General features: G+C 39.4%; 1 protein-coding gene across 1 annotated transcript in view; it reads left to right on the plus strand.

The window, feature by feature from the left end:
* LOC104080595 (von Willebrand factor-like) overlaps positions 1–24,281 on the plus strand; it is a gene marked incomplete at both ends in the record, with an annotated part of 28,879 nt that extends 4,598 nt beyond the window's left edge. The window contains 10 exons of the mRNA XM_009583031.1: positions 83–187; positions 653–858; positions 2,210–2,359; positions 10,139–10,249; positions 11,610–11,793; positions 12,684–12,724; positions 17,587–17,703; positions 20,928–21,026; positions 22,413–22,541; positions 24,242–24,281. Coding sequence (XP_009581326.1) covers positions 83–187; positions 653–858; positions 2,210–2,359; positions 10,139–10,249; positions 11,610–11,793; positions 12,684–12,724; positions 17,587–17,703; positions 20,928–21,026; positions 22,413–22,541; positions 24,242–24,281 — 1,182 coding nt within the window. The remainder of the gene's footprint in view (positions 1–82; positions 188–652; positions 859–2,209; positions 2,360–10,138; positions 10,250–11,609; positions 11,794–12,683; positions 12,725–17,586; positions 17,704–20,927; positions 21,027–22,412; positions 22,542–24,241) is intronic.
* Positions 24,282–25,586: the final 1,305 nt, after the last annotated feature.

Consider the following 25,586-nt stretch of genomic DNA (forward strand, 5'->3'; position numbering starts at 1 on the left):
AATGGGGATGTGCATGCATGTGTGTGTCTTTTCTAACTAGTCAAGGCGTGGTCTTAAACACTCTCTCAATTTTTCTTCTTAGTCTGTGATCTGGTTTCCTGTGATTTGCCTTCTGCCCCTGCCTGTGAGTTTGGCCTGCAGCTTGCTCTGACCAACCCTGGAGAATGCAGACCAAATTACACATGTGGTAAGATTTTTTTTTAGCAGGCAGTGACACTGGAGCATTGCATTTGAGCGACACTGACAACTTCCTTTAGACATTATTTTTTCCCTCTGAAAGGTTGAGTTTTGGAGCCAACAGAAATGTAATGATTTCACAGACTTGGAAGAAGGGTATTGTTGGCACTTTCTGAGTACGCTTTTGAATTAAGGAAAAGAGAAACACTTTACTCTTGGACGTGTGTGCTCTGACCCTTATGCTTATATTATAAATATTTTTCATTGTATATGAGACAAGAATTTTTTGGCAGGGTGGGAACTTTTCCTGAACCTGCAGCACAATTTTTTACCTCGGTCTTTTATATCTGCTTTACTTGTTAGTCTTTAAGTTTGCAGTAGCAAATTAGTGCCTTGCTGCCAGAGAACTGTCTTGTTCACTCGTGGCACTCTGAAATGCTGTGTGCTTGACATGGTGCCTACCTTTTTCTGCTAGCGTGTAACAGAGAAGCGTGCAGCTTAGTCCAAAGACCTTCCTGCCCACCGCACCGAGAGCTGACTGTTAAGAAGACCGAGTGCTGTGATAAATATGAGTGTACCTGCAGCTGCACTAACTCAACAGTGAGCTGCCCTCTGGGATATCTGTCCAGATCTCTCACCAATGACTGCGGCTGCGTATCTACCACCTGTGTTCCAGGCACGGTAAGGGGAATGAAGTGTGATTTCCACAGATGAGAGCATCTTTTGCATGTGGAGTGACAGCACCGAAGTCAGTGTATAGCTAGATATTAACAAGCCCCCAAAGAGACTACTGGACAATGATGTTAGGGCATTTTAAATTTACAAGTGTCCGAGAGAAATACACTTGCATCACACTGTTGCTTGTTTTATTACAGTAATGACTTAACCAACCTATTTTTTGTGACTTTGAGATTATCAGATGATTTTATATATTCCTAATGCTTGAATGACCTTGACTTTTTTTATATATATATATATATATATGTAGGGAATTTCAGAGGTAATTTTGAAATTTTTCATTTGCTTCTGGATAACAAAGGTACATGCTTTGGATCAGTACAGTTACTATATATTCTTTCAATCCTATACTAACTTTATGGAAATATTTGGGACACCTTAGACCTAAACTTCTTGTGCGCATTGATTACCTTTGCCTCTGCCTGAGGAGGCATTGTATCTTATATGAACTATATTGCCACTTTAAAATTTTTGCCAAATTAATATTTGACTCTCTTAAAGTTTCACCAGGATATATTTTTCCTTATTTTGGCAGCGTTTTATTAAGTTGTTATATTATGTTAACCTTTAAAGTAAGGTTGCTTAGAGGAGAGGTTGCAGGGCAATGTAACCTTTTCATTGAAGCAACCTTACCTAACAGCTTAACATAGCTGCTTACACTGTCTTGCAGCTTGGGAGATGTAGCCTTTATTTTCTGTTCCTAAGTAGTTCATGACCTTGCATAAGTAATTTTATGTCTTTGTGACTTGCTTGCTATATCTATAAAAATAAATGATGTTAATCTCTTTAATAACATGCTGTAAAATTTACTGATAGAAAGTGCAATATAAGAGATTTGCACTACTTTTGTGGTAGCTGTGATGGCCTAAGGATACAAGAGAATGAATGCTTGTAGCTCAAAGTAAGATCTTTTCAGATCAGCTGATTTAGCTGGAAGAAGTTTTGTGTGCACGGCTCCTTCTACAAGACTCGCTGTTTATTATCTCTATTATATCTCAAATATTGTGTCACATTACACTTTTAGTGAAACTGAGTCAGACCCTGGGCAATTCCACCGACTGCAGATAAAAATCTCCAATTTATTCTTTATAAAACAGCAGCTTTGGTTGCATTTATTTTCCTTTCCTCAACAGAATGGCCACTATTTTAAGACCTGTACCATTTCTACTGGGTTCAAAATATTCCATAAAATTTATGGTAGGTTTCACATCTTAAAAAGCAGCCTTTTGGAGCCAGCATTGTGCCCTTACAGCAGCAGTGTGCTCTTTCATGTATTAATTGTTGCATTCAACAGGTGTGTGTGCACAACAACATAGTCTACCCTGTTGGGACAACCTGGGAAGATGGTTGCAGGGAATGCTCTTGCACTAGTATGAGGGATGATGTTACAGGACTTCAGATGATGGAGTGTCATGACAAAGCATGTAACACATTCTGCTCTCGGGTGAGTAACATTTAAACCAGTGCATTAGCCAGCAGAGCCCTGATGGGGATCTGAAATGATTACTTTTAAACCTGTGTGTTTAGAGAAACCAGAGAAAAATAGAAAATAAGTGTTGTAGCAACAAATTATCTTGGGAACAGAGTCTAAGAAGGCCTGAGCATTACTGACTTTATTTTAGGGTTATTGTTTTAGGATCATATCCTGTTGCCAAGGATATCAGTGACAAGTTTATTTTATATTTCAATAAAAGGAGAACTGCATCCTGAAGTATCTATCATTTACACTACTTGCACAATAAGTACTCATGATGTCTGAAGTCCAATTTCAAATGACTTTGTTCTATCTGAAGTTCACTTTCTGAAGAGAACGTTTCAGATCTGTCTATTGCTCAGCTCTGCCCATTATAGCAGCAATAACACCACATGCTGTGGCCTTTATTACGCTCAGACATCTGCTACATGCTATAAAATTATATGGTCTGCTTTTGGAAGCCCACAAAGGAAGTATGAGCTGCTTTGTTATATTGACATAGCTAGTCAAGCAGAAGGAGACAGGTACTTGGTACAAAAAGTTGGTAGAAGAATTCTAGAAGGGTCAAAGGAATTGGTTGAAAGTCAGCAGCGCTTGCCAGTGTCATAGATTAGAAGACTTTGACCATAATATGATTTGTGCAAACAAAAGTTCAAAATGGTTTTTATACTTCCTTTAAACTACCCAATTTACATCCCTAACATTGCTCACCTTAACATAATGTGGAGAATAAGGAAATAAAAAATCACTGTAAAATTAAATGTGATGCCCTAGAGTTGCATTTTGCTCTGGTATCTAGCACCTTGTACCCATAATCCCTGAGCATTCCCATGTCCTTTCTTCATGAGGTTAGGATGGATGGGTCAGTCAGGGAGGACAGTGGAAACACACAGCTTGGGTCTGTAGAAAAAGCAGATGGCAGAAGAGGTTGCCCAGTCCAGCCAAGTGCTGACAACCCACACCCCTTGCCAACTGCCATGTGTCCACAGAAGCTATGCAAACATCAGAGGCTACCACAAATACATTTTGCCTCTTTGTAAAGCTTTCAGGTTATACATGGATTAATTGCAATTGTTCTTGATGGTACTACCCAATTCCATTCAGGAAAAGGCACATGTGACTTGAAGCAGCTCCCCCCTAGTCCATGGTCTGGTGTGTTCACAGTCTGCCAGTTCAGTAGGCTGTGCGGGGTCCATGTGGAGCAACTAGACGTGGCTGTATGGGATTCAGAATATTCTCTGCAGGTCTTTTGCTGACCCAGGGTTTTCCCCATGGGTTTGTTCTTCCCTGAACCATGAAATGAAGCCCAGAAGAAGCTAATTTGTTTTTTCCCTCAGTGCAGAAGCAAAGATGAGCTAGTTAATGCTATGTGAATCTCCAAGTTGCTTTTGAATATAATATTAGGCTACATATTGCATTAGCCCACACAAAATTCAAATGGTTGACCAAGCAGCGTTTCCAAATGTGTGTTGTAACATCAGTGGTCCAGTAGCTGATAAAAATCTGCATGTTGGCCTATGACTTAACAGACTGCCCTGGTGTCATCACAGGTGACCAGCTGGAATTTGTCAGTGGGAAATGCAAAGCAGGGCATACTACAGCGATAGCTGCAAAACACTTTAACTAAGAGGGACAGGTGCTGCTTCTGTGTTTGATTCACTGTGCTGACTGGGATGCTACTGTGATGTTCTGGGTTTTCTAGTGCTGCATGTGAGACAAGATTCACTTGCTTTTTTTTCTGCTCCAGGGGTATGGTTTTTAATTCTTACTGGAAATACAGTGAATCTCCAAACAAATATGTCATGCACATTCCCCTCCTCTGCCAAGTCTCCAAACCTTTGCAGCCTATTTACCACTGTTTTTCCAAAACCTTTTAACTGTTTTTAAGAAGTCCACCTTTTTTTTTTTTAATTAGTTCCATTTATGCAGTCACATTCAGAACAGAGGCTGAGAAAAATCAACACATGATCTCTCTTCTTCCTCTTTGCTTTTGTTCAGTTACATTTGGAAGAAATCTCTTCATTAGCAAACCTTGTATGTACAGCTATGAGAAGTTAGAGGTGTTCTTTTTTCTTTCCGAAAGACGTCATTAATAATGTGTCTGGGAGTCAAAGACTGATCTTGGGCACAGAGCATATATGTGCAGCACCTCACAGCTGAGTTAACGTTGTTGTAGAAACCCTGTGTTATCTGACTTGTTTTAAATTCTCATTTGAATTTACACTAATATGTATTTTGAAAACAGTTAATCATGCAGTGAAATTTGACTATGAGTGTTTCAGTTAAGCAAACCAATATCTGAAAAGCAATTCTCTTTTCTGAACTCTGTTAAGCTAATTGTGTCTTTGTTTTCAAAGAATTTCAAATGCCTTAATACCACTGTATTTCAATATCATTTAATTTACAGCCTCTGTATCAGAACAAGGCTGGACAGCATATAGGTATGTGCATTTGAGAAGGTGTGAAAAAAATATAAACTTTTTTTGAATAATATTTTCCTCTGCTGTGTCTTAAACACTGCATAATTCCAGAGCAAAAAACCAATCCATTAAAAAAAAAAAACAACCAACCGAACTAGTGCTCTTTCTGCGAGTGTAGAGTTTGGTGAGAAAGCTTGAGGATGCCCAATGCAGTGAAAATCATGAGGGTGGATGTGAGAGCTTTCAGCTTTTGCAAGAGAATCCCTTTGATTTCCATTTATAGAAGAAACTTGTTTCTAGTACGGCAATTATTATGAAATACTGGATCTAAAGTATCTGGCTGTGTTTTGGCTCATAGCCATAACTTTATCAATAACCTGCTATTCTGATAAAGTATCATTAATGCAGAGCTACAGTTTCTTGACAAATCAGCCTTAAGCATTGCAGTGTCAAAAAGCTTTTTTTAAAACAAACTAAAAGCCTTGGTGGAAATCAAGCCAACTCTTTTTGGGAATCTGCCATTTCTTCTGCTCCTTTAAAGGTTATCAAAGTTGTACAACCAAAACCGTAGCTGTTGGAAAACCTGGATAGCTCAGAGTTTCTTTTTTCCTTTGCTTATTCCTGATTCAGTGTATATACATATCAAGGACCGCAGAAGTTCTGTAATCCAGTTTGAATTGGCCTTAAAGCTTATTTTTCAGTTCAGATTAGATGACATTGAAAGTTGTATTGACATTAAAGACATACTTTAATCATGGATCATTACTAAAATGATGTTCGAACTCTCTGCTGCTTATGGTTATTAATTCCATTGCCAGGTCTTAAAGTTGTGCGGTATCATTGTCGACTGTATCATCTGACTTCTGTGAAAACAGCTTACAATTTTTTATCTAGCTATACAAAAAGAGAAAAAAAACATAATACATGTACTAGCTCCTTCACCCTGATGAATGAACGGTGCTACCGTTCTCCCGAGCATGACAAAATCAAACTCAAATCCTATCTGTTGTTTTAGAATGTAAAGAAGTGCTATGGAAAAAGATGTTTCTTTAAAATGAACCAATCCCACAGTTCTGTGAGGATGTTAACAGCAAATACAGACTTCTCACTTGCAAACCAGATGTGGATTTGCTTCAATATGTGTCATAGTCCCCTCACTTTTTCTGTCTTCTTCTTTCTCTTACCAAAGTTTTGAGAAAGCAGATAATTGCTGTAATTATTGCATGTGCCACAAGGAGGAGCGGTGTCTCCCTCCTGGAGCTTCTTCAGAAAGTATTTCTCTGAGAGTACATCAGACTACAGCCCTTCAGAGAATCATGGTGACAAAATGGATAACAGCTTTCAAAACACCTTCAAATCACTAGTACTAACGTGAACGGAGCACTTGCTTTGCTTAATTTCTGTCAATGTTCTTGGAGTTAGGTACTTTGTAAGTGATATAAAAGAGTGTGGTTTGAAGTATTGGATAATTTAAAGTATGAGATGATTATGAGAAGAATGAAGCATAATTTTCTGCGATAAGTGTTTAAGACAAAGCCATTTGGCTAAGTGTGTGTAAATTAATTAGGTTAGATTTTCAAGCCTCTTGATGACTGTGTTAAATTAAAATAAAGAACATTTGCACCATATGTGCAAAGGCATAATGAATGATGGTTGCAGTAGATGCTGACTACAAAATCTATGGCTTTAATCTCCAATAGTTCAAACGGATATTTTCCTTTGAAGTAGCATGTAAAGCATGGTAGTAAATGGCTTAACAGTGTGTATTAAGGAGGTCAAAGTAATTAATGTAAAAGGAAGACTGTTGTTTGAATATTAGATGTGCAGGATCCCATTTAAAAACCATGAAAGACTTGGTGGGAGGTAATTTCAAATATCCTGCTTGCATTTTAAAGCATAATTTATTATGGAAATTAGGAGATGATACCTTAATGTTCTAGAGACTTGCAAATGGAGAATTAAGTCCGCACCTGGGGTAAATGAGTACAGCTCCAAGGAAATCTCTAGAATTGTGCTGATTCATCGCCACTGAAGATTTTGCTTTCAGCATTTCAATTCGATTTATATCCATCCTACTGGGTTTTTCTCAGTCTACTGTTGCCATTTTCATTCTCTTTGGTTCCTCCAACCCCAGGTACCATCATTTCAATATGTAAAAGGAAGATACTGGAGCCTTCTTAAAAATACTGTGTTGAGGAACAATCTCCGTTCTTTCTTTCCTGCTTTGTTGGCCAAAAGGCAGCTGACAGAGTTTTCTGGCCAAAACCTTAGCACCTGTGAAATGATAAACTATGTATCCTGAGCAACCCTAGAACGAAAGAGGGAGCGCAGAAATATGCCAAGCCATAGCCTGTGCGGATCCCTCCGGTAGCTTTGAGTAGGCGATGAAACCAAAATGTGCATTCTCTGAACGCTACAGAATTAATCCACATTCCTCTTTTGTTTGTCGCAAGCCAAGCGCCAGTACCAAAGTGGGCAAAATTTCCCCCCCCATGTAGAATGTCTTAATCTATATGCTTTCACCCTCCACACGGGAGATCAGCTTTATCTCAGCATTTGATAAAACAGCCTGATCTGGCGGCGCAACCGAGCACTTGTCAGGTTCTCCGTCGCAGCTGCGTGCACCTCCCAAGTCAGCCGCGTGCACCTGTTCAGATGCGAGGGGTGCCTTGTGTTGCCCTATCCCTTACCCCCTGGGGCACGGGGATTTTCTGAGTCCTGTAGACTGTGATCTGCCTCTCGGTGTGACAGACGGTCAGACACTTACCAAGGGCTTCTTCTCAGTTTTAATTTCCTGTTTGAAGTTAGAACTCTGTGTTTAAAAAAAAAAAAAAAAGGTAAGATGCAGAGGAGGAATAAAGCAGCAGATCCAGTCCAGAAAAAGCAGGGGACAAGCAGAATATTGACCCTAAGTGGATCCTTGAACAAAACATGGCAAACACTGGCATCTCTATACGCTAGTGTCTACATGCAAGAAAATGAAAAATAATGAAGGAGGAGACGGATACTACTTACTCTGCCTAGTTGAATCTAACATTAACCTGCAACAGCACGATATCTGAGACTTGTCAGATGTTCATGTCCATAGATTGCGCAGCTCAGAAATAATCCTGGTAGCATATACTCTTTGTACCTGAGTCATCTAACTGGAAAAAAAAAAAAAAACAACACAACAAAAACCCACCCCAAAATGCACAATACATTTTCCTTTTCTTAGATGTAACCTTAAACATTACCACCTTTAGAATTAAACATAAAATAAAGCTTTCTTTATTTCTGTGGGCCCAAATTTCCATAGTGTGAGTAGAAAAGTTGGGGTTTTCTGATGGTGAAATATTTCTCATGCTGTGGAGGATCTGTGACACCTTCTCCTCAAGTACAGATGGCTGCTCTGCTTTTTGAGGAGCTCATGAACGGCTGCAGTTTGCAGATTTGTCTTCTGGGACAGGTTTGTAGGCTGCGGTGGTTCAGGGGCTGCTTTAGGAGGAGCTCAGCAGGCGCTGAGGTCAGGAGCTGTCATCTCCTGTATTTCTTCCCCTTAGGAGTCAGAGCCCCCAGATTTTGAACACACCGAGCACCCAAAGGGCCACTCAGGCAGGTTGAACTGTCCAAAACCAATATTTGCCTTAGGAGTGCAAATCACACCTGGAGTCTGCTGCGTAGCACCTTTTTGTTTGCACTTTCGAGGGCTCTGTTCAAACTGATTTGGTGAAATTTGGGTCCTGCAGCTGGATTTTGCTTAGTCAGGATGCTGAGCTTATTCTGGGCACAAACAGCTCAAGGATTTTTATTTTTCTGAGTTTGCCACTAAAATAAAAAGTTGCATCCCATATTTCAGATGCTTCAGACATGTATTTAGCAGATAAAAGTCATATAAAACAAAATATTCAACAGCACAACTTTCCCCATAAAGCTAGGTCTGGTATTACATTGTATGACATTATATAAAACGTACTTCCATATGAAAGTCTGCTGATGGTTGAGGTTTGCTAATGTGCTTCATATTGCAAATCAAGGAAAGTTCATGAAGGGAGGGAGCAGCTGGGAATAGTTCAGCAATTCCAGTCCAAAGGGGTTGACCAAAATAAAATGATGCTTATTTTCATTGGCATTTTTCACACAAACAGTATTATCTTTGACAGAACATCTTTCCTTCAACTCTGTGTTGAAATCAGAGTTATGCTTTGCCCCTTGGAGACTGCGTAGCTTTTAAACATAGAAAATATTATTTCTAATTAGAATAAAGGTCTTTGCTTTCTTTCATTTAAATATTCCAGTGTTTGAATATTTGACTAGTTGCTTCAGGAGATGAAAAGATGAAATGATCAGCCAAAACTGGTCCTTGGACTACATTGCTGACCAACCCTTTCCCTCTGCTTCAGCACAGGGCAGTCAGATGTCTGAATGTGCTCAGACTGAATCCTGACCTTGAAGTCTCAGGAGTGGGAAGGGGAGTTATGAGTGCTGATTAACAACCAGGATGCCACTAGAACAATTTTTACCTTTCATTTTCTTTTGTGTAATAGTATGATATAAAAAAAAAAAAAAGGATTTTTGAAATACTTTTGCACTCCTCTGTAGGGCTATATTATTGGAAAGACTTGCTCTTTACAATTTGCTAATGCATAAAAGAAACTGCTCACACACAGCAAACTAACCTTTGGAAATGACTGCTGTTTAATGCTGTTGAAATAGCTCAGGGTCCTCTGAAAGCATTTTTCTTTTACCTCTTCCCTTTCCATTTCTGCCTGCTTATATCATTGTTCTTTTCTGTCTTGTGGCAAATCTTTGTGCTATTACATATTTGAGCAGATCCTAGAAAAAGGAAGAGGTTTTTGGGTGATTTAAGATTTCTTTCTTTCTTTTTTTTTTTTTTTTTTAATATTAGGTGCCATCAGCATTTTCTGTACTCCAAGAAGGGGTGCTTCATACCAGATTAAAGAAGCTGATGTCCTCACAAGACTGGCCCATTAGTTGATTTACATGACCTGAAGAAGGGTAGTACCTAGAGTACTGAAGTGAATATGACTTCAAAATATATATTAAGCAAGAACTAATGAGATAAGAATTTCTACTTCTAATGTTGTGTGCATATTAATTTTTTTTTTTTTTGACAGATGATGTTAACCATTTAACAGGATGCTGAGCTGGGTGGACCACTTGTTTGTTTTGTAATAGCAGCGTGTGGCCTTACAGTTCTGTTTTCAAACTCCCCTTTCCATAAAAAGTTGTGAACATTTAGCATTTATCCCAGTGTTTTCTTTTAGGATTAATCTTCTCATTTGTCTTCTATTCCTGGATCAGTCAGTCCTTTTCTTTTCTCCCACAGGGATATAAGTATATCATCCAAGAAGGGGAGTGTTGTGGGAGATGCCAGAAGACTGCCTGTGAGGAGCAGCTATTCTGGTCTCGGGGTGATGCAGATCCGCGTTTGCACGAGGTGAGGTGACAGTGGCATGGACACTTCCTCTTCTAGCAGAAGTGCCCTGGAATTATTTTGTGTTCCATGGAAGGAGATGAAGAAGTTACGTGTTATTTCTCCTATACGGCAAGCAGCACCGAAAAACAATTTTTTTGGGGGTGTGTGACTTACTCACTTAGTTCTAACAAGCAAACCCTCTCTTCCATTTTCAGGCTCTTTTTATGCAAAATTAGTAATTTCACAAATGCTAACTCAAAAGAATATTAACGGGACATACTTCTCTGGCTGTAAGCTATTTGTTTAAATTATTCCCAATTAATCTGTATTACTCTATGGATAACAGGCAGGTGGGGTGGTAGATTGCTCGAATTTCCTGGTCCTATTCAAATAGAATATCCTACTTGGTACACACTGAAATATCAGGAAGTAAATCAGGATACAAACATGAATTACTCTCTGGTTGCTAAAGATGATTGCTGCACGTCAGATCAGACCGCAGTGGTCCAGGCCACGCTTGTTCTCTGCTCAGAATAACAGTTTATTTTCAGCAGTATGCCTCTTCCCTTAGGATTCAAAGAGCCCAACAGGAAGTGAGTGCATGCAACAGCCATTTCAAATGTGCTGCAGATACCCTACCACTCTGGAAAGCTAGGTGGATATTTGCTTCTTTTCTTGCCTACATTTTTCATTCCTTTAGGCTATTCAGTTTGTTCTGACCCTAACCTGACCACTCTCGGCAAGCCTTTGCCTGCCCCAGTAGCATTAAATTGCTCAATCCTATGCAGAGCTTTGGATTCAACAAAGGCAGGAACAGTAAGTTAAATACATTTAAAATAATAGACCTTCTCCTCATCTTTTCTTCCCTAAGTATTGTTTGTTATAGTGTGTCTGCATTTTCATATACATCTCACTTTCACATGTTTGATATTAACTTTTAAATCGTTTCTTTTACGAAGGCAATCTGCTTCTGTCTTTTTAAAACTTCATGTCACATTTTGCAGCCTGCCTCTTCCCTGATTTTACCAAGGGCATTTCTTAATGTGGATCAATATTCTGCTCTGCTTCATAAAACAAGCCTTCAGAAGGCCTATTTTAATGTCCCACCATGTCTTACTGATGTTGGCTATCCTAATGGAGTAATAGATCCTTATACTCTGCAGTCCCTTTCTTGCTGTGTCTTCTTTCAACTCTTCTGTCAGACTGTTCTATAAATGGATTGTCATGGTAAGGATCTGTGGAGAACTGTTGAGTGACAGACTGTTCCTGACGCAGTAAATGTGCTTTTTGCAAACCAGCATGTTGGCTATGGTGGTCTTCCCGCTATCCAGTGGCACAAATACTGCTGCCTATATTTAATCCTTTTACAATTTCCCATCAGGTTGGCACAGAGTGGCGATCCCCCTTCAACCATTGCATTATCAATGAGTGCATCCGGGTGAACGATGAGGTTTTTGTGCAGCAAAAGAATCTTTCTTGCTCTCAAATGGATGTGCCTGACTGTCCAGAGGGAACTGAACTGCGCTGTGACCAAATAATAGACTGCTGTCCTTCTTGCAGATGTGGTAAGGTTTTGTGTATGACAAATGGAATCACTGGAGAATGAATCATCTCATGTTGTTTCTCAACAGCAATTTCAAAAGTGTGTGTTATGCAAATATAGTGCTACTTTGAAGCTGTCCTGTATAATTTAGACATTGAGTACAATAGCACTTGCTGCTATTATTTTCTCTTTACAACTGATGTTCACTGCCTCCTTTTGATCTAGTTACTGTTGAAGCTATTTTGCATTGCTTCAGAGAGACATACCAGGCTATGTCTCTACAGCTCTAGCCTGCATTCTTAAGCATTTAAAAGAGGTCTTGAGATGCTTTTGGCCTAGGAAGGTTCAAGGCTCTCCCCAGTGCCTTGTATGAACAGGGAGTTTGCATGCAGCCATGCTGTCTTCTGCGCGTCTCTGAGCATTGTGGCTGTGGCCATTTCCTAGCATAGACTTGGGTCAAAAGTCCAAATCAGATGATTTGGCTAATTGGCCTCAGTCTGGGAAGACTCCCAGTCATGTTTAATTGACAAGTATATATGCAGCCACAGGGTGAGGAGCTAGCAGTGGAAGGAGGAGGAGAAATAAGCACTGTAACTTGCAGAAAACCTGTGAGTGCATCTTCTGTGAGCGCAAGGCTTGAACTGGAGGGGAAAATCTACATTGTGCGACGTACTTGTTAAAAAACAGCTCAGCAAGGGATATTTGGAGATGGAATTCAGGATAGCTCTGACAAATTGTTACCTTTCAAGGTATAATGTAAGAGGGCTCAATTATGCCTCTTTACAGTGAAACTGGATCTGAACATCCTCAGTTGGAACTCTAATAAGTCAAAAAAGCATACCTGTGGTTTATTAAATCTCGGTAATGTCATGATAATAGTAATGCTAAATGGAATATTATCTTCTTTTTCAGTACCTTTGAATGGTTGCCCTTTGAATGGCACTGTTATTGGGGTAAGACAAGATTCCTTTTATTTGCTGTGATGGTAAGACATTTAGATATATGAATGAGCTTTTGAAGAACACGAACTTGCCAGAATACATATAAGTGTACAGGGCAGCTTTGTTCAGTCAGAATCTCTGCAAGTGGGACCTTCGGTTAAAAGCAGTGGCAAGGGGCTCAGCACGTATATGTCCAGTTCATGATGCTGCCACAGTCTTCCTATATGACAGTGAGTATCTCTGCAAAATGGGGACAGTAATGTTTCCTTATCTTGAAAGGGTGCTTGAGAAAAGTGCTTAGAAACTGTGGTAATCTGCTTTGTGTCATGACTTGCAGGCTACCAAACACACAGGAAACTATCTGCGAGGGATAATCTCAAAAATGATCCTTGCCCACCTTGGGGAAGCAAAAACTTCCCGTATTCTACCTAGAGGATAAGGCAGATTAAAAAGGATGGAGACTCTTGCTCCACCTGTGTGGAGCTATTAGCAGGAACAGGAAAGCTGAGCTTCCTCACTGTTTGACCTCTGCCTCCTTTCAAGATCCCTGCTGATATGCCCTCAGAGGAAATTTTTTCTCAACTGCATATTTAATGGATAGATTAAGACATGTTTAACCCAGCCCATGACAGTGGGAATGATGGGACTTAAGCATCTGATCTCATTTATGCCGAATTTATCTTTGGAGAGCTCTGTCAATTGTCCATTGTTTCCCTAAATCCATATTCTGGCAGCACCTCTGGTGTCAAAGAGCTTTAAGTATTCTCATCATCCCCTGGGGAAACAGGTTCTCTTTAGTCATTTAACCTAACTTTTAACCTATGTATTCCTGCATTGTCAATGTGTGTCTTTCTTTTTTCATTTATTTAAAAGGTAAGTTTACCCAAATCTCTTTGGACTTTTGAAATATGGCGGAGAGAACTTTTCTCCATCTGTTTCTTCTTGTTTTGAACTTTTTCTTAGGCGATGGGCATAAGTTTATCAGTTTGTTAGAGCTAAAGCCCTGCCATCAAGCATCCATCATTCTACGTGGGGATTACTTCCCTGTAGAATTAAATCCAAGGAATAACTCTGCCTTTCTTGTCAGAACACTGGGAGAAGGGTTTTAAAGTGGTAAAATCTGAAACAATATGCTTTCTCTTTGATTCCTCTATTTGTCTCCTCTGTAGTATGTTGTCAAAACCAGTTGTGGCATTTTATAAAGACCATACTTGTAGAGAATGTCATGCAGTATAGTAATTGCTAGCTCCTGCCACCTTCTGTTATATAGGATATGCATACATATACATATATTCTCTGTTGTAAAAAGGTGTCTTTCCAGTTGCATGCTGTTCTTCCATGAACAACTATGTGAACAACTAATTTTTTCTCTTCCAACAAAATGTTTACCTGATCTGTCAAGTAAAGTTTTTGTTCTATTTTCAAGTGTTTTAAAGTATTTTAAAATACTTTAAAATGAACCATAAGCAAATTTTGAAACAAAATGTCACGTTGAAGGCAAAGTGAGAAGTATCTGTATTTTGCAGATTTAAAAATAAAATATTTCAGCTTCTACAACATTGAAAAAAATTCCTATCTTAGTAAAATTTTCCCAAGTTGGAATGAATTCATAAAGTGTATCAGCTCACACAAAACTACATTTTGACTCATTCTTATTTGCTACCTGACTATATATAAAAAATATCTTTAATTTTTTTTATTTTTTTTTTTTTAATACAGCTTTTAAAATGTGTTATTGTTCTTCCTGACAATTGGTCATTTTATCAAACACTGCCTGTGCAAGATTTTGAGGGTGTAGGTAGGCCCCAGCTGTTATGTTACTTCTGTGCTCTTGCTGTCGCAAGTGTCAAGCATTACTGAAGTTAGCAAAACCAAAGTATTTTCTCAGGATGGAGAGTGTGAAATTCAAGTTGAGATGTAATCTTGGAAGATTTCTAAACAAAGTGGCCATTTTGATTAAAAAAAAAAAAAGAATTAGAACTTATATTAAAACTTGTCTTAAATTAATTAACTTTTCAATTAAACTAGCTTCATTTAATGACTTATTGTAAGCTAATTAGCTGTATGTCTGAAAGCTTTTGAGCAGCTGGCATTACTACAGCTTTGTCTTACACCATTCTCTACTTCAATGACTGTTCCAGAGTTCTGGTCAGGAAGGAAGATGTGGTGTCCACAGAAGTTTATACTTCCTGGATTTCAAAACCTTTATTCTGGGTCCTTTAAGAATAGGTTTCAAATTTCATTTTATATCAAGGGAAAACTTTGCTCCATTAACTCATTCACTGAATAGTTCCAAGTTTTGAGTCTTTTACTGCAGTTCTGTTAACTGGCTGTGTCCTTAATCCCTTTACATTTTTGTCTTGTATCTGGTTACCAATATTATATTCCAGTGATTTGGTGTATTGCATTCACTCCGCTGTTCTTAACAATGCTGAGGCCTTTAACTGCAGACTTCCAAGCAGGTGGCTGTATTTACCAAAAGGATTATCTGTATCACTCATCTGTTTTCCCAGGCTTTTACTGAGTGGCATTTCTGAAGGAGATCTGAGTAGATTTGGGCTTCGTGCAGGTTATTTTCATTGCACTAACACTGGGTTAGCAGATGTTGACATTTCATTCTAAGTTAGCCAAGAAAACACGATAGGTGTATTATATAAAGGGAAAAAGATGTATCAATCCATTATTTCACTCATTTCTGTCATGCTAAGCTATGTTTGTTCACAGAAAGACATTGTTAAAGCCATTTGCATTCTGATCCCTAAATACATTGAATAAATATCATAGAACTAAGCTGTGAAGCAAACTTTGGATTAAGGTAAGACCTTCCCCCAAAAGTTCAAGGGACTTGTGTGTGAGGATTTCGTTTCAACATGTCTCTAGTAATCCCTACGTTCCTGCCCATAACAGTGATTTTAGTATAAACGCAACTTTATCTATCTTTTTTGTATTTAAGTGGAATGTTAACAATATTAGAAGTTCCAATGAGGATATCAATTGCAATATCAATTGTGGCTTTACAGCTTTCTTCCTGATGTGAAAGCCTAGAGCTACCGAGGCATTCTGTGATAAGTGTTTACTTTTAGAGGGCCTGAATTAAGTATGATTATCATAGTAAACAAACCAAATATATTTTGAAACAGGTCACCATGATGAGAACATCTCTCAGATTTTCAAGGCTTTTGTGTGTACATGCACAAAAAAGCGCAATACTAGTGTCAGTGGATTGAATGCCCTTGTGAGGCCATGTAGTCTGTACTAGAACTATCACTCTGGTGTCCGAATGCTTTCCAATGATGAGAGTAAACGAGAAGTCTAGTGTTTCATATGACATTTGCTATCCATCCCTCTCCCATAGGAGATGTTATGAGTGTGTCCTCTTGCCTGCATCCATTGAGGTCTTTTAACCCTCCAGATTAATGACCTGATATTCACTATAAAAGGTTAAACCAAAAAAGCTGAAGGGTTCTGTGTCGAGGTCTCAAGCTGGGTTGTTAGAAGACAGGGATCTCCCCATTGATATTACCACCCCATCGTGTTGTTTGTGGAGGATTTTTTTTATAGACCTCCACAAAACAAGAAAAAAGTCACTGCTATTGCTGGTGCTTTACAGAAAACCACTGAGCCCTGAGGACCTCTGTTGTGCTGGGGTGCAGAGTAAGAATGTAGTTAAAATTCTTTAATCAGAACATTTGTCCTTCAAATATATATGTCAGAGTATTGGCTCTGAGCTACCCACAAACCTATTACCTTTACACTGTTACTCTGGCCAGCTTCTGGGTTTGCTCCATTTGTTCCATGAGTGTTTACTAGTGTGGAACAAGAAAAAAAAGAATTTTAAGATATGCATACTATGTAGCATGGGAAATTCCTGTTCCAAATGACGTCAACAGTGAAATTCCATTGACATTTGAAGCACTACTCAAAGCTTTTATAATTTAGTGATATTCAGTGTCTGTTTACTTTATTTATCAGGTTTTAGAAGTTCTTTGTGAAAATCTTTAATAGGCTCCTCCCATTTTGTTCATTCAGCCATAGTGGTTTAATATTTTGAGGTTGAAATGAAAGGCTGTGCATGCACTTGGAAAGCAGGAAGACTTTGTATTTAGAATTTCTTTCTGAAGTGCTAGGAATCCAAGTACTAACTCCACATCCTTTTGTTTCCCATTTAATAGTTTGGCATTTTAAATGTCGTTTTTGCTTGCTTTGAAAAGGTAATGGGATCCAGCAAACAAGGTGCTGGGGAAGAGCTCAGGGAATTTGAACTGTGTGCCAGCTCAGCCACTGATTTTCTTATAACTATGGACAAGTCCAGTTCTTCACTCAGAAATTCTGTTTCTGCATTTTTTTTCTTTCTCCTTTCTCAATTTTAAATTTTTAGGCCTCTAGAAATTCTAAGCAGTGTTATTACAAGAACAATAACAAGTAATTTCTGCTCATGATCTGTGGGTTGTGATGGCTCAAGAATAAAAACTTATTGGCAAACCAATTCAATACACTCAGGAGAAATGAACTGGTGGCAACCACGTAACACGTAGTCAGGATAGCTCGTGACAAAATCTTCTTCATCATTTTCAAGGATTCCTTTCTTGCTTGCTAGCTTTATAAGCAACGAAGTAAGAAATGCCAATGCCATTTCGCAGATTAAGGAATTCTAAAGGGCTTACTTGAAAAATAGGCTCATGCTATGCTGCCTTTTGTGGAATTAAGATGCAAAAATTTGGGTCTCTGGAAGCTGGGGGCATCAGTTTTCTGTTTTCTCTTGCAAAGAATTGCAATGCAAGATTTAATGAAAGAGATTTAACCTAGATAAAATTGCTCATTTACTTTTGCTGAAGAGGCAGTCACTGACTTACAAACTGGTTCTAATGTTTCAGCCATGGAGACGCCTGATGGTGGATCAATGCACAACATGTCTCTGCTCCCTCCAGCCAACATCGTCTCGGAGATATACTCTGACATGTACAAAATTAAGCTGTGAACCATGCCCAATAGTAAGTGCGAGTAATCTGGATGTTCTGGTTAAGAATGTGTCTGATGAGAAGGTCATGTTCTTCATTGTATACACCAGTTTATGTTCTGTACAACTCTGGGACCTGTTACCTTTCTCCAAGTTTTTCTGCAGTCATGGCCCATGGTCTTTCCCTGAATTAGATCAAATACACCAAATGTGATCTAAATCCACAGTGTAGGAAAGGGCAACTTTTCATAGTACTCAGGTCCACAGGCCCATTTTTTTGTGTGTATTTTAGACTACTTACCTTCAAGGCAAAATAAGGTTTGGCATACCATTGGCGACAGGAGCTGCTGTGTCTCCTTTTCTACAGTATTATCTGTCCCTCCAGGGACTGTCAGCTCAGCCAGATCTCCATTCTTCAGGGCTTTCCTATGACTATTCCAAATTGTCTAATAGCTGAGCTCAATAATATTTCTTTCCAGTTCCCAGCCATGCCTTAGGTGATTTGAGGTGATTGTCTCCATCAGTTCCACTGGCCTTTTTGAAGTCCTTGCTGCTGCTTTGCTACCATCATCTGCAAGGAATGAGCTTGGCTGGGAAAGCCAGAGGGAAATAGCTCCCATTTTCACTCCACTGACTAACAGTGTGACCGGAGTGCCTGACTAGTTCTGCTCAATCATCTCATTTTTCTCTCTTAGCACCAATAGCTCAAGTATAAGGAGACCTAAGCAGGTTGCAGAGGCTGGCTTCATCTCCCCCTGTCTGAAGAGCCCAGACCAGCAGCTCACAGCAGGTTCACAGAAAAAGGCTTAAATGCCACCTCCTCTTCTGCCTTTCCTTGGATAACGGATGGAGGCCAGTGGGCCCAACCAAACCCAGGGCCTGTGCAAGCAGTGGCTGTTGCACCAAAAAGCCACATTTCTAACATGATCATATGGGATTCCCGGCTGATATCCAGGAGAGGCATAGCTTGATAGGGTCCCTGCAAAAGAGAGGGGCAGAGTTTTGGATGAGTCCACTTTTCAATCCCTAAGTAGAATTGGAAATGACAATGTAGTAAGTCAAGTTTCTTGGTTTCATGTGTACTAATAAACTAAACAGAGCAAGAACGCAGGCTCAAATTATGTCCTGCAACCACCTTATCTTGACGAATTGTCAGCAGTGTCCCAGCTGGCCTGTTCTAACTAGCAAACTTCCAAATAATGCCTGGGCACATGTCAGTGGTTAGGACAACCCAAGGCCAGCCTGTTTTGTGGGGAGAATGCAGTTTAGACATACATACATTTTCCACTTGTCTGCAGGGCCAGAAAACTGGCCTTGACTCCCTTTATTTGCTGATATGGATGTAGCCTGTGACAAAAGGGAGAATCTGGAATAATTTGTGTGGTTCTGGACTCTAATATTACCCCTCCTGTAAGGTATGATTATAGACACAGGCTTCTGAAAGGAAAATAAATGGCCAAGCTCAGTGCTGAGCATCTTCCTCGCTTCCACAAAATCTAACCTGGCAGATCGATGAAAAAAACCCAGATACACTAGAATGAATCTGTGGCCAGAAACATGTGTGCATATGTATGTTCCCACACAAAAAGCCAAAACCATCAATTCTTGCTTTTCAATGCAAGAAGCCAGCTGTAGAAATTAAAGGTAGAGGAATCAATAAAATACATGGTAAAAAAGCGGGGAAACATTCCTCTCCTGCTTCTTTCACCATCCACACAATTCACAAACATCTCCTTTCCCCCACCTGACCCAAAAGTACAGACTAAACAAAAACCCCTGAAGAAAGGGCAACTTCCAGTTGGGCTTATTAAGCACTATGAACTTGTTTTTAGGAGATGTGCAGCTCCCCAAGGGAGGTTGCAGGTCTAGGTGTATGTATCCCTTTGTAGTCATTGTAATGAATCTGTGGAGCTTGAGGGGGAAAAAATATCAAAGAAGATACAGAATGTCTTCATCCCCCTAAGGCCAGTGGGATTCACACACATACTTGGGATCTTTCCTGTCTCAGAGTCATTGATTTCATGGTATAGCCAGATTAAAAGCAATTCCTTCATAATGGATAAAATCATGGGTTCAGAGTATATCCTCTCTCAGGAGCACCTGCTTTCTACTGGATGCTGAAGCTTTAATGTAAATGCAATGGTAATTGAAGTGCAGCCAACTGCAGCATATTCTGCTCATCAGGGTCATTTTTTTTGGTCATTTGATGACCTACGTTAGGTGCTTACATTTTTGCTAGTAGAGCAAGTTCACCTAAATAACAAAGAACTATGTTTTCTTCCAATGATTTAGTAGTAACCCCCCACCCTCCTCAAATTCTTTTTCTATAAAAAACATATGGATAACATGCATGCCTTCACTCAACCAGAAAGTGTTTGTTGTCTTAAAAATGTTCAGCTCATCATAGGCAGCTGTTGGTTATGTGTAGCAGCTGGAGACATTACTGTGGGACACTTCACGTGTTAACTCAGTTCCCTTCTGTTTTTTTTTCTTTCTTTCCATTATCCATTCTATCCATTCTTCCTTCCTCTCCATCTAGTGCTACTCATTCTCCCGTGCTCCTTTCCCTGCCACTGTTTTTTCCTTCCTGTGCCATTTGTGGGGCTCCATTATTCCTCCTTTCTTTCTCTCCTTTTTAATTTTATTATGTCATACCTCTCTGATGCTCTTTTTACTTTCTTGTTTTATCAGGCCATTTTCTTTTTCTTTCCATAGTCCAAATTTTCCACCTTAGCCTTATTCTCCCCTTTCCCTGCCCACTGCCTACTGGTTATCTTGCCCTTTTCTCCTAGTTTAAGCACTTCAAGCTACTTTTCCAAGTTGCACTTTGTTGTATTCATTACCTTTACAGAGAAGCACCTGCACTCCACAAATACGAACCGTATGTTACTCAAAACATTTTAATAACTTTCTTACCCTCTTCTCCTGTCATGTGTTGTTTAGTGGACCTGACCTTGCAACTGTTACAGTCAAAGAATATTGAATTTAATGGACATGGGAGGCTTTGTACTTGGAAATAATCTTCTCTCCCTATTGTATAATAAATCAGTACAAGGATTAATGCCAGCCTTTATAAAACAAAAAACAAAAGTTTGCAACTAATTAGATTAAGCCAGTCTAGTCCTACTGTTTAAAAAAGCATTTTGCTGGCTATCACTTTGTCCACTGATTGTTTTTTTTTAAAAAAAAACTCTACAAATGAGTGTAGGAAGCATGCTTGAGACAAAATAAACCCAGAAAAATGTCCTTTACCTCTAGAATTACAGAAGGCAGGAAATCTCTGGCTCTTGCTGTGGAAAATGTGTGCCAACTTCATGCGGCATTAGGCTCAGAGATGGAAGGCTTAAATACCTTCAGGTAAGTTTTAAGCACTCTTTCTTTTATTTATGAGTAAATGTAAATGTAAATGTAGCACAGACTTCTGGTGAACTCAAGGAAAGCACATTTTTTCCCCTCCTTTTTGGTTAGGCAGCGTAGTATTACTAGTGCCTTTTATTTTATATTTCGGAATGGTTTCTCAAGAAAGTTCTTTTTTGTTGTTGTTGTTTGTAAATGAAAAAATGGCCACTTCATACCACAGTGCAAAATTCTAGGGGGACCATTCTAGATGCACCTGCAAGCATGAATATTATCAAAGAACTTTAACTGGAATGCGGGCTCAAACAACTACTTAGAAAAAATTAAAAACCTCATTTTAAATGAGAAATGGATAATTTAAGTTGAAAATGTGAATTTTGAAAACTTTCTCCAGCATGATAGGTTTTTAAACAGGAGTGGATATTTTTCTGGTTAAAACCCATCTGCTTGTCACAAGAAACAGCGTGTAACATTTTCTTTTATTCCATTCCTGAGCTAAATTTTAGATAGGGAGAGTATGGGAAGAACAATGAAGCTATTGAAAGGTCTAGAGCACAAGTCTTCAGAGGAGCAGCTGAGGGAACTGGGGTTGTTTATCCTGGAGAAGAGGAGGCTGAGGGGAGACCGCATCGCTCTCTACAACTATCTGAAAGGAGGTTGTAGCGAGGTGGGGATCGGCCTCTTCTCCCAAGTTACAAGCGATAGGATGAGATAAAATGGCCTCAAGTTGTGCCAGGGGAGGTTTAGATTGGATATTAGGAAAAATTTCTTCACTGAAAGGGTTGTCAAGCGTTGGAACAGGCTGCCCAGGGAAGTGGTGGAGTCACCATCCCTGGAAGTATTGAAAAGACATGTAGACATGGCACTTAGGGATGGTTTAGTGGTGGACTTGGCAGTGTTAGGTTAATGGTTGGACTGAATGATCTTAAAGGTCTTTTCCAACCTAAATGATTCTATGTGGGGGGTGGGAGTGGGTGTGTGGTTTTATGTATTTTTTTAAAGAAGCTCCCAACTCAGCCAGAAGTTAAATGTTCATATAGATGTCTCTTTAAAAGACAATTCATAGGCCAAACTCCCAAGTTTCTCACTTAGACAAGTTTGTCTTTTAAGTTAATGGAAATATCTTCCCTGTTAAGAGCTGGAGAAGGTCAGGTTTTGGCAGTCTTGACTGAGCTGTGATCATTATGGCTATGGAAGTAAATAGAAGATGATGACTTTGTTGATAAAAAATTCTGTTTACTAAAGATTTCCATGTTTTATAAACTTCACCACCATGGTGCATTAATTGAAATATAAGTAAAGAAATAGTCAGGTTGTATAGTATCCTGAAAACTTACTGTCCCATGTTGTTTCTGTGTAAAGCTAACAGCCCTTAAATCTTTACAGCCAAATGAATCACTTCAGGATGGCTGTGATAGTCACTCCTGCAAAGTAAACGAGAAAGGGGAATTTATCTGGGAAAGGAGAATCACTGGCTGTCCTCCATTTGATTCCAGAAGATGTTTGGCTGAAGGAGTAAGTAGTGAAATGGGTCCTGTTTCCAGGTTTCCTAATAGAGTCTGTCATGTTTATGGTTCTGTATATAGGTACCTTATGTGTATTAGGGTGGGAAACCCCTACCCTCTCCCAGCACCTTGGCTAAACTGAATTTGAACTTTCTTTGAAATTCAGAAAAATGTAAGTAAGTTTTCTTTATTTTAAAATATATGCTGGTTTTATGTGGGACTATACTGCAGGGGAGATGCTGAGCTTGCAGTAATTCTGCCCCTTATGAAGCAGCAAACATAAGAAAATGGTTGTTCTAAGAGTGTTTTCAGAGCAAAACTGTGTAGATAATTACACAAACTGAGAAAACAGATCAGCCTCTTTTTTTCTATGAATATGCATATGAAATGCTAAGACATTTTTTCTCTACCCTCGTATGAGGTTAGGGAAAGGAATTTTCACAATGCTGTAGGAAGAGCTCAAACTTCCACATTTGCAGTTGTTTGGTATAATGGTATAATAAAAACCCCACTTGACGTGTCCACCCATCTTTCCTGTGATTTGAGGTTAGCCATACACTGAGGAACAGAGTACCGTTTGGGGTGTAGCACATAGGGTCCTGCTTTTGCTCATCTAGCATCACGCAGGTGTTTATATCCACCTGTCCCCATTTTCTTGGGCACGACAGGAAGCACGAAACCTTTAACAAAGCTTGTGCCCAAACCTCTCTCTACATACACTTCAAGCAAATGGAGGATTTGATATGTATAATGCAGGAAGAATAAAGCTTCTACATTGCACTTCTCACTTTGTGAAGTCACTGTAGCACACAGTTTTGTTATACAAACAAAGATTTAGAAAAATGTTGGATTCTGTCCCAGGCTTGGGTTTATTATCATATTCTAAAGGTCCTCATTGAAAAATCAATGAAGAATAGTTTACTTTTTAACCAGAACTTCCCATATTCTCCTCCCATCCAAAAAAATGAACTATTTCAGCTATAAAATCAGTGGTTTTCATCTAGTTACAGGTGGAAAGTTTAGGTTTTTTAATTATAAAAGCCTCCAAACTTTTGCATGTAAGTTCAGGTGTTGCATGCAACAATGGCATCACCCTGCAGTATAAATATTTCTCCATTTTTCCTTTCACTAAGGATTTTCGGTAATTTTCCACCATACATGTATTTCTGAGAATTATTTTCTACATGGTAGTAATGAAACAAGAAAAATAAAATTTTTGGCTGTTAAAACTTATTTGAGAGATGTGATATTTTATGATGATTTGCCTCTACATTTTCAGCTGTTGTGGAATAGGCAAGCTTTCATCTATGTTGCTAAAAAAGTCAAGAGGGACTGTTTAACTTCCTTTCTTAAACAGACATAAGACTTGAATGCTATTGGTTTTATCACTCTCGTTCCCAGAAATTTATTTGTATTCAATATCTTTAGTTTAGAAAGCTCCCAATATAAGGTGAAAGCAATATTTTCAGGTATTGAACTTGCTAATATAGTAAATTATTTCCAATCAGCTATCAACAGATACAATCACAAGTTCAAAACCTTAAAATGGATAAAGAGATGATTACTAATGTAGATTTATATTTTTGTACAATATAGAAATACAATTTTCTTGCTTAATACCTTGTTTTAAACGTCCCTTTGTATTCTTCCAGTAGAACAAATGTGTATTACTTGTGCCAAAATAGAAGTTTTCTTTTTTTATTGTTTTAGGGCAGAATTGCAAAAATTGGCAATACCTGCTGTGACACATGTAAGTAAATAAGCCAAAAGTCTTGTATGGAAATTGCAGAGAGTGTAAGCTAGTGGGTAAGGAGCTACATTTTGCATAAGATACAGTTTAATGAAACAGAGCTAAGCAATGTGGTTAAAACAAATCATCAAACAAGTGTGCCCTCTGCTTGGGATACTGCTGTCATGTTTTGTCCACTAGAACACGTGTTTTGACAGTATTCACAAGTGCTTAGAAAGAAATAGATACTCTCCACATTTTATGCAGATGTTAATTATGAATGTTTTATTTTATTGTTCATCTAAAGATAACAGGAACAGTATTGCACACACAGGTTGACAAGCCACATTACCTGATACTCAGTATGTGAGGCAACCACTTCATGAATAATCAATCAACTTAAAATGAATTTAGCAAAAGCCCTGGTCCTCATGGGGGACTTCAACCACCCTGATATCTGTTGGAGGGACAACACAGCAGGGCATAAGCAATCCGGGAGGTTCCTGGAATGCGTTGATGATAACTTCTTTCTCCAAGTGGAAGAGGAGCCAACAAGGAGAGGTGCTATGCTGGACCTTCTTCTCACCAACAAGGAGGGGCTGGTGGGGAATGTGAAGCTCAAGGGCAGCCTTGGCTGCAGTGACCATGAAACAGTGGAGTTCAAGATCCTTAGGGCACCGAGGAGGGTGCACAGCAAGCTCCCTGCCCTGGACTTCAGGAGAGCAGACTTTGGCCTCTTCAGGGATCTGCTTGGTAGAGCGCCATGGGACAAAGCCCTTGAGGGAAGAGGGGTGCAAGAAAGCTGGTTAATATTCAAGGATCACCTCCTCCACGCTCAGGAGTGATGCATCCCAACAAAGGGGAAATCGGGCAAAACCACTAGGAGGCCTGCATGAATGAACAAGGAGCTCCTGGATACACTCAAACACAAAAAGGAAGCCTACAGAGGGTGGAAGTAAGGACAGATAGCCTGGGAGGAATACAGAGAAATTGTCTGAGCTGCCAGGGATCAGGTTAGGAAAGCTAAAGAATTAGATCTGGCCAGGGACGTCAAGGGCAACAAGAAAAGCTTCTATAGGTACGTCAGGGATAAAAGGAAGACTAGGGAAAATGTGGGCCCTCTCCAGAAGGAAACGGGAGACCTGGTTACCCGGAATATGGAGAAGGCTGAGGTACTCAATGACTTTTTTGCCTCGGTCTTCACTGGCAAGTGCTCAAGCCTCACCGCCCAAGCCCCAGAAGGCAAAGCCAGGGACTGGGAGAATGAAGAGCCGCCCATGGTAGGAGAAGATCAGGTTTGAGACCATGTAAGGAACCCGCAGGGGC

Source organism: Fulmarus glacialis, unplaced genomic scaffold, assembly GCF_000690835.1.
Source record: "Fulmarus glacialis isolate BGI_N327 unplaced genomic scaffold, ASM69083v1 scaffold41638, whole genome shotgun sequence".
In the NCBI taxonomy this organism is placed as follows: Eukaryota; Metazoa; Chordata; class Aves; order Procellariiformes; family Procellariidae; genus Fulmarus; species Fulmarus glacialis.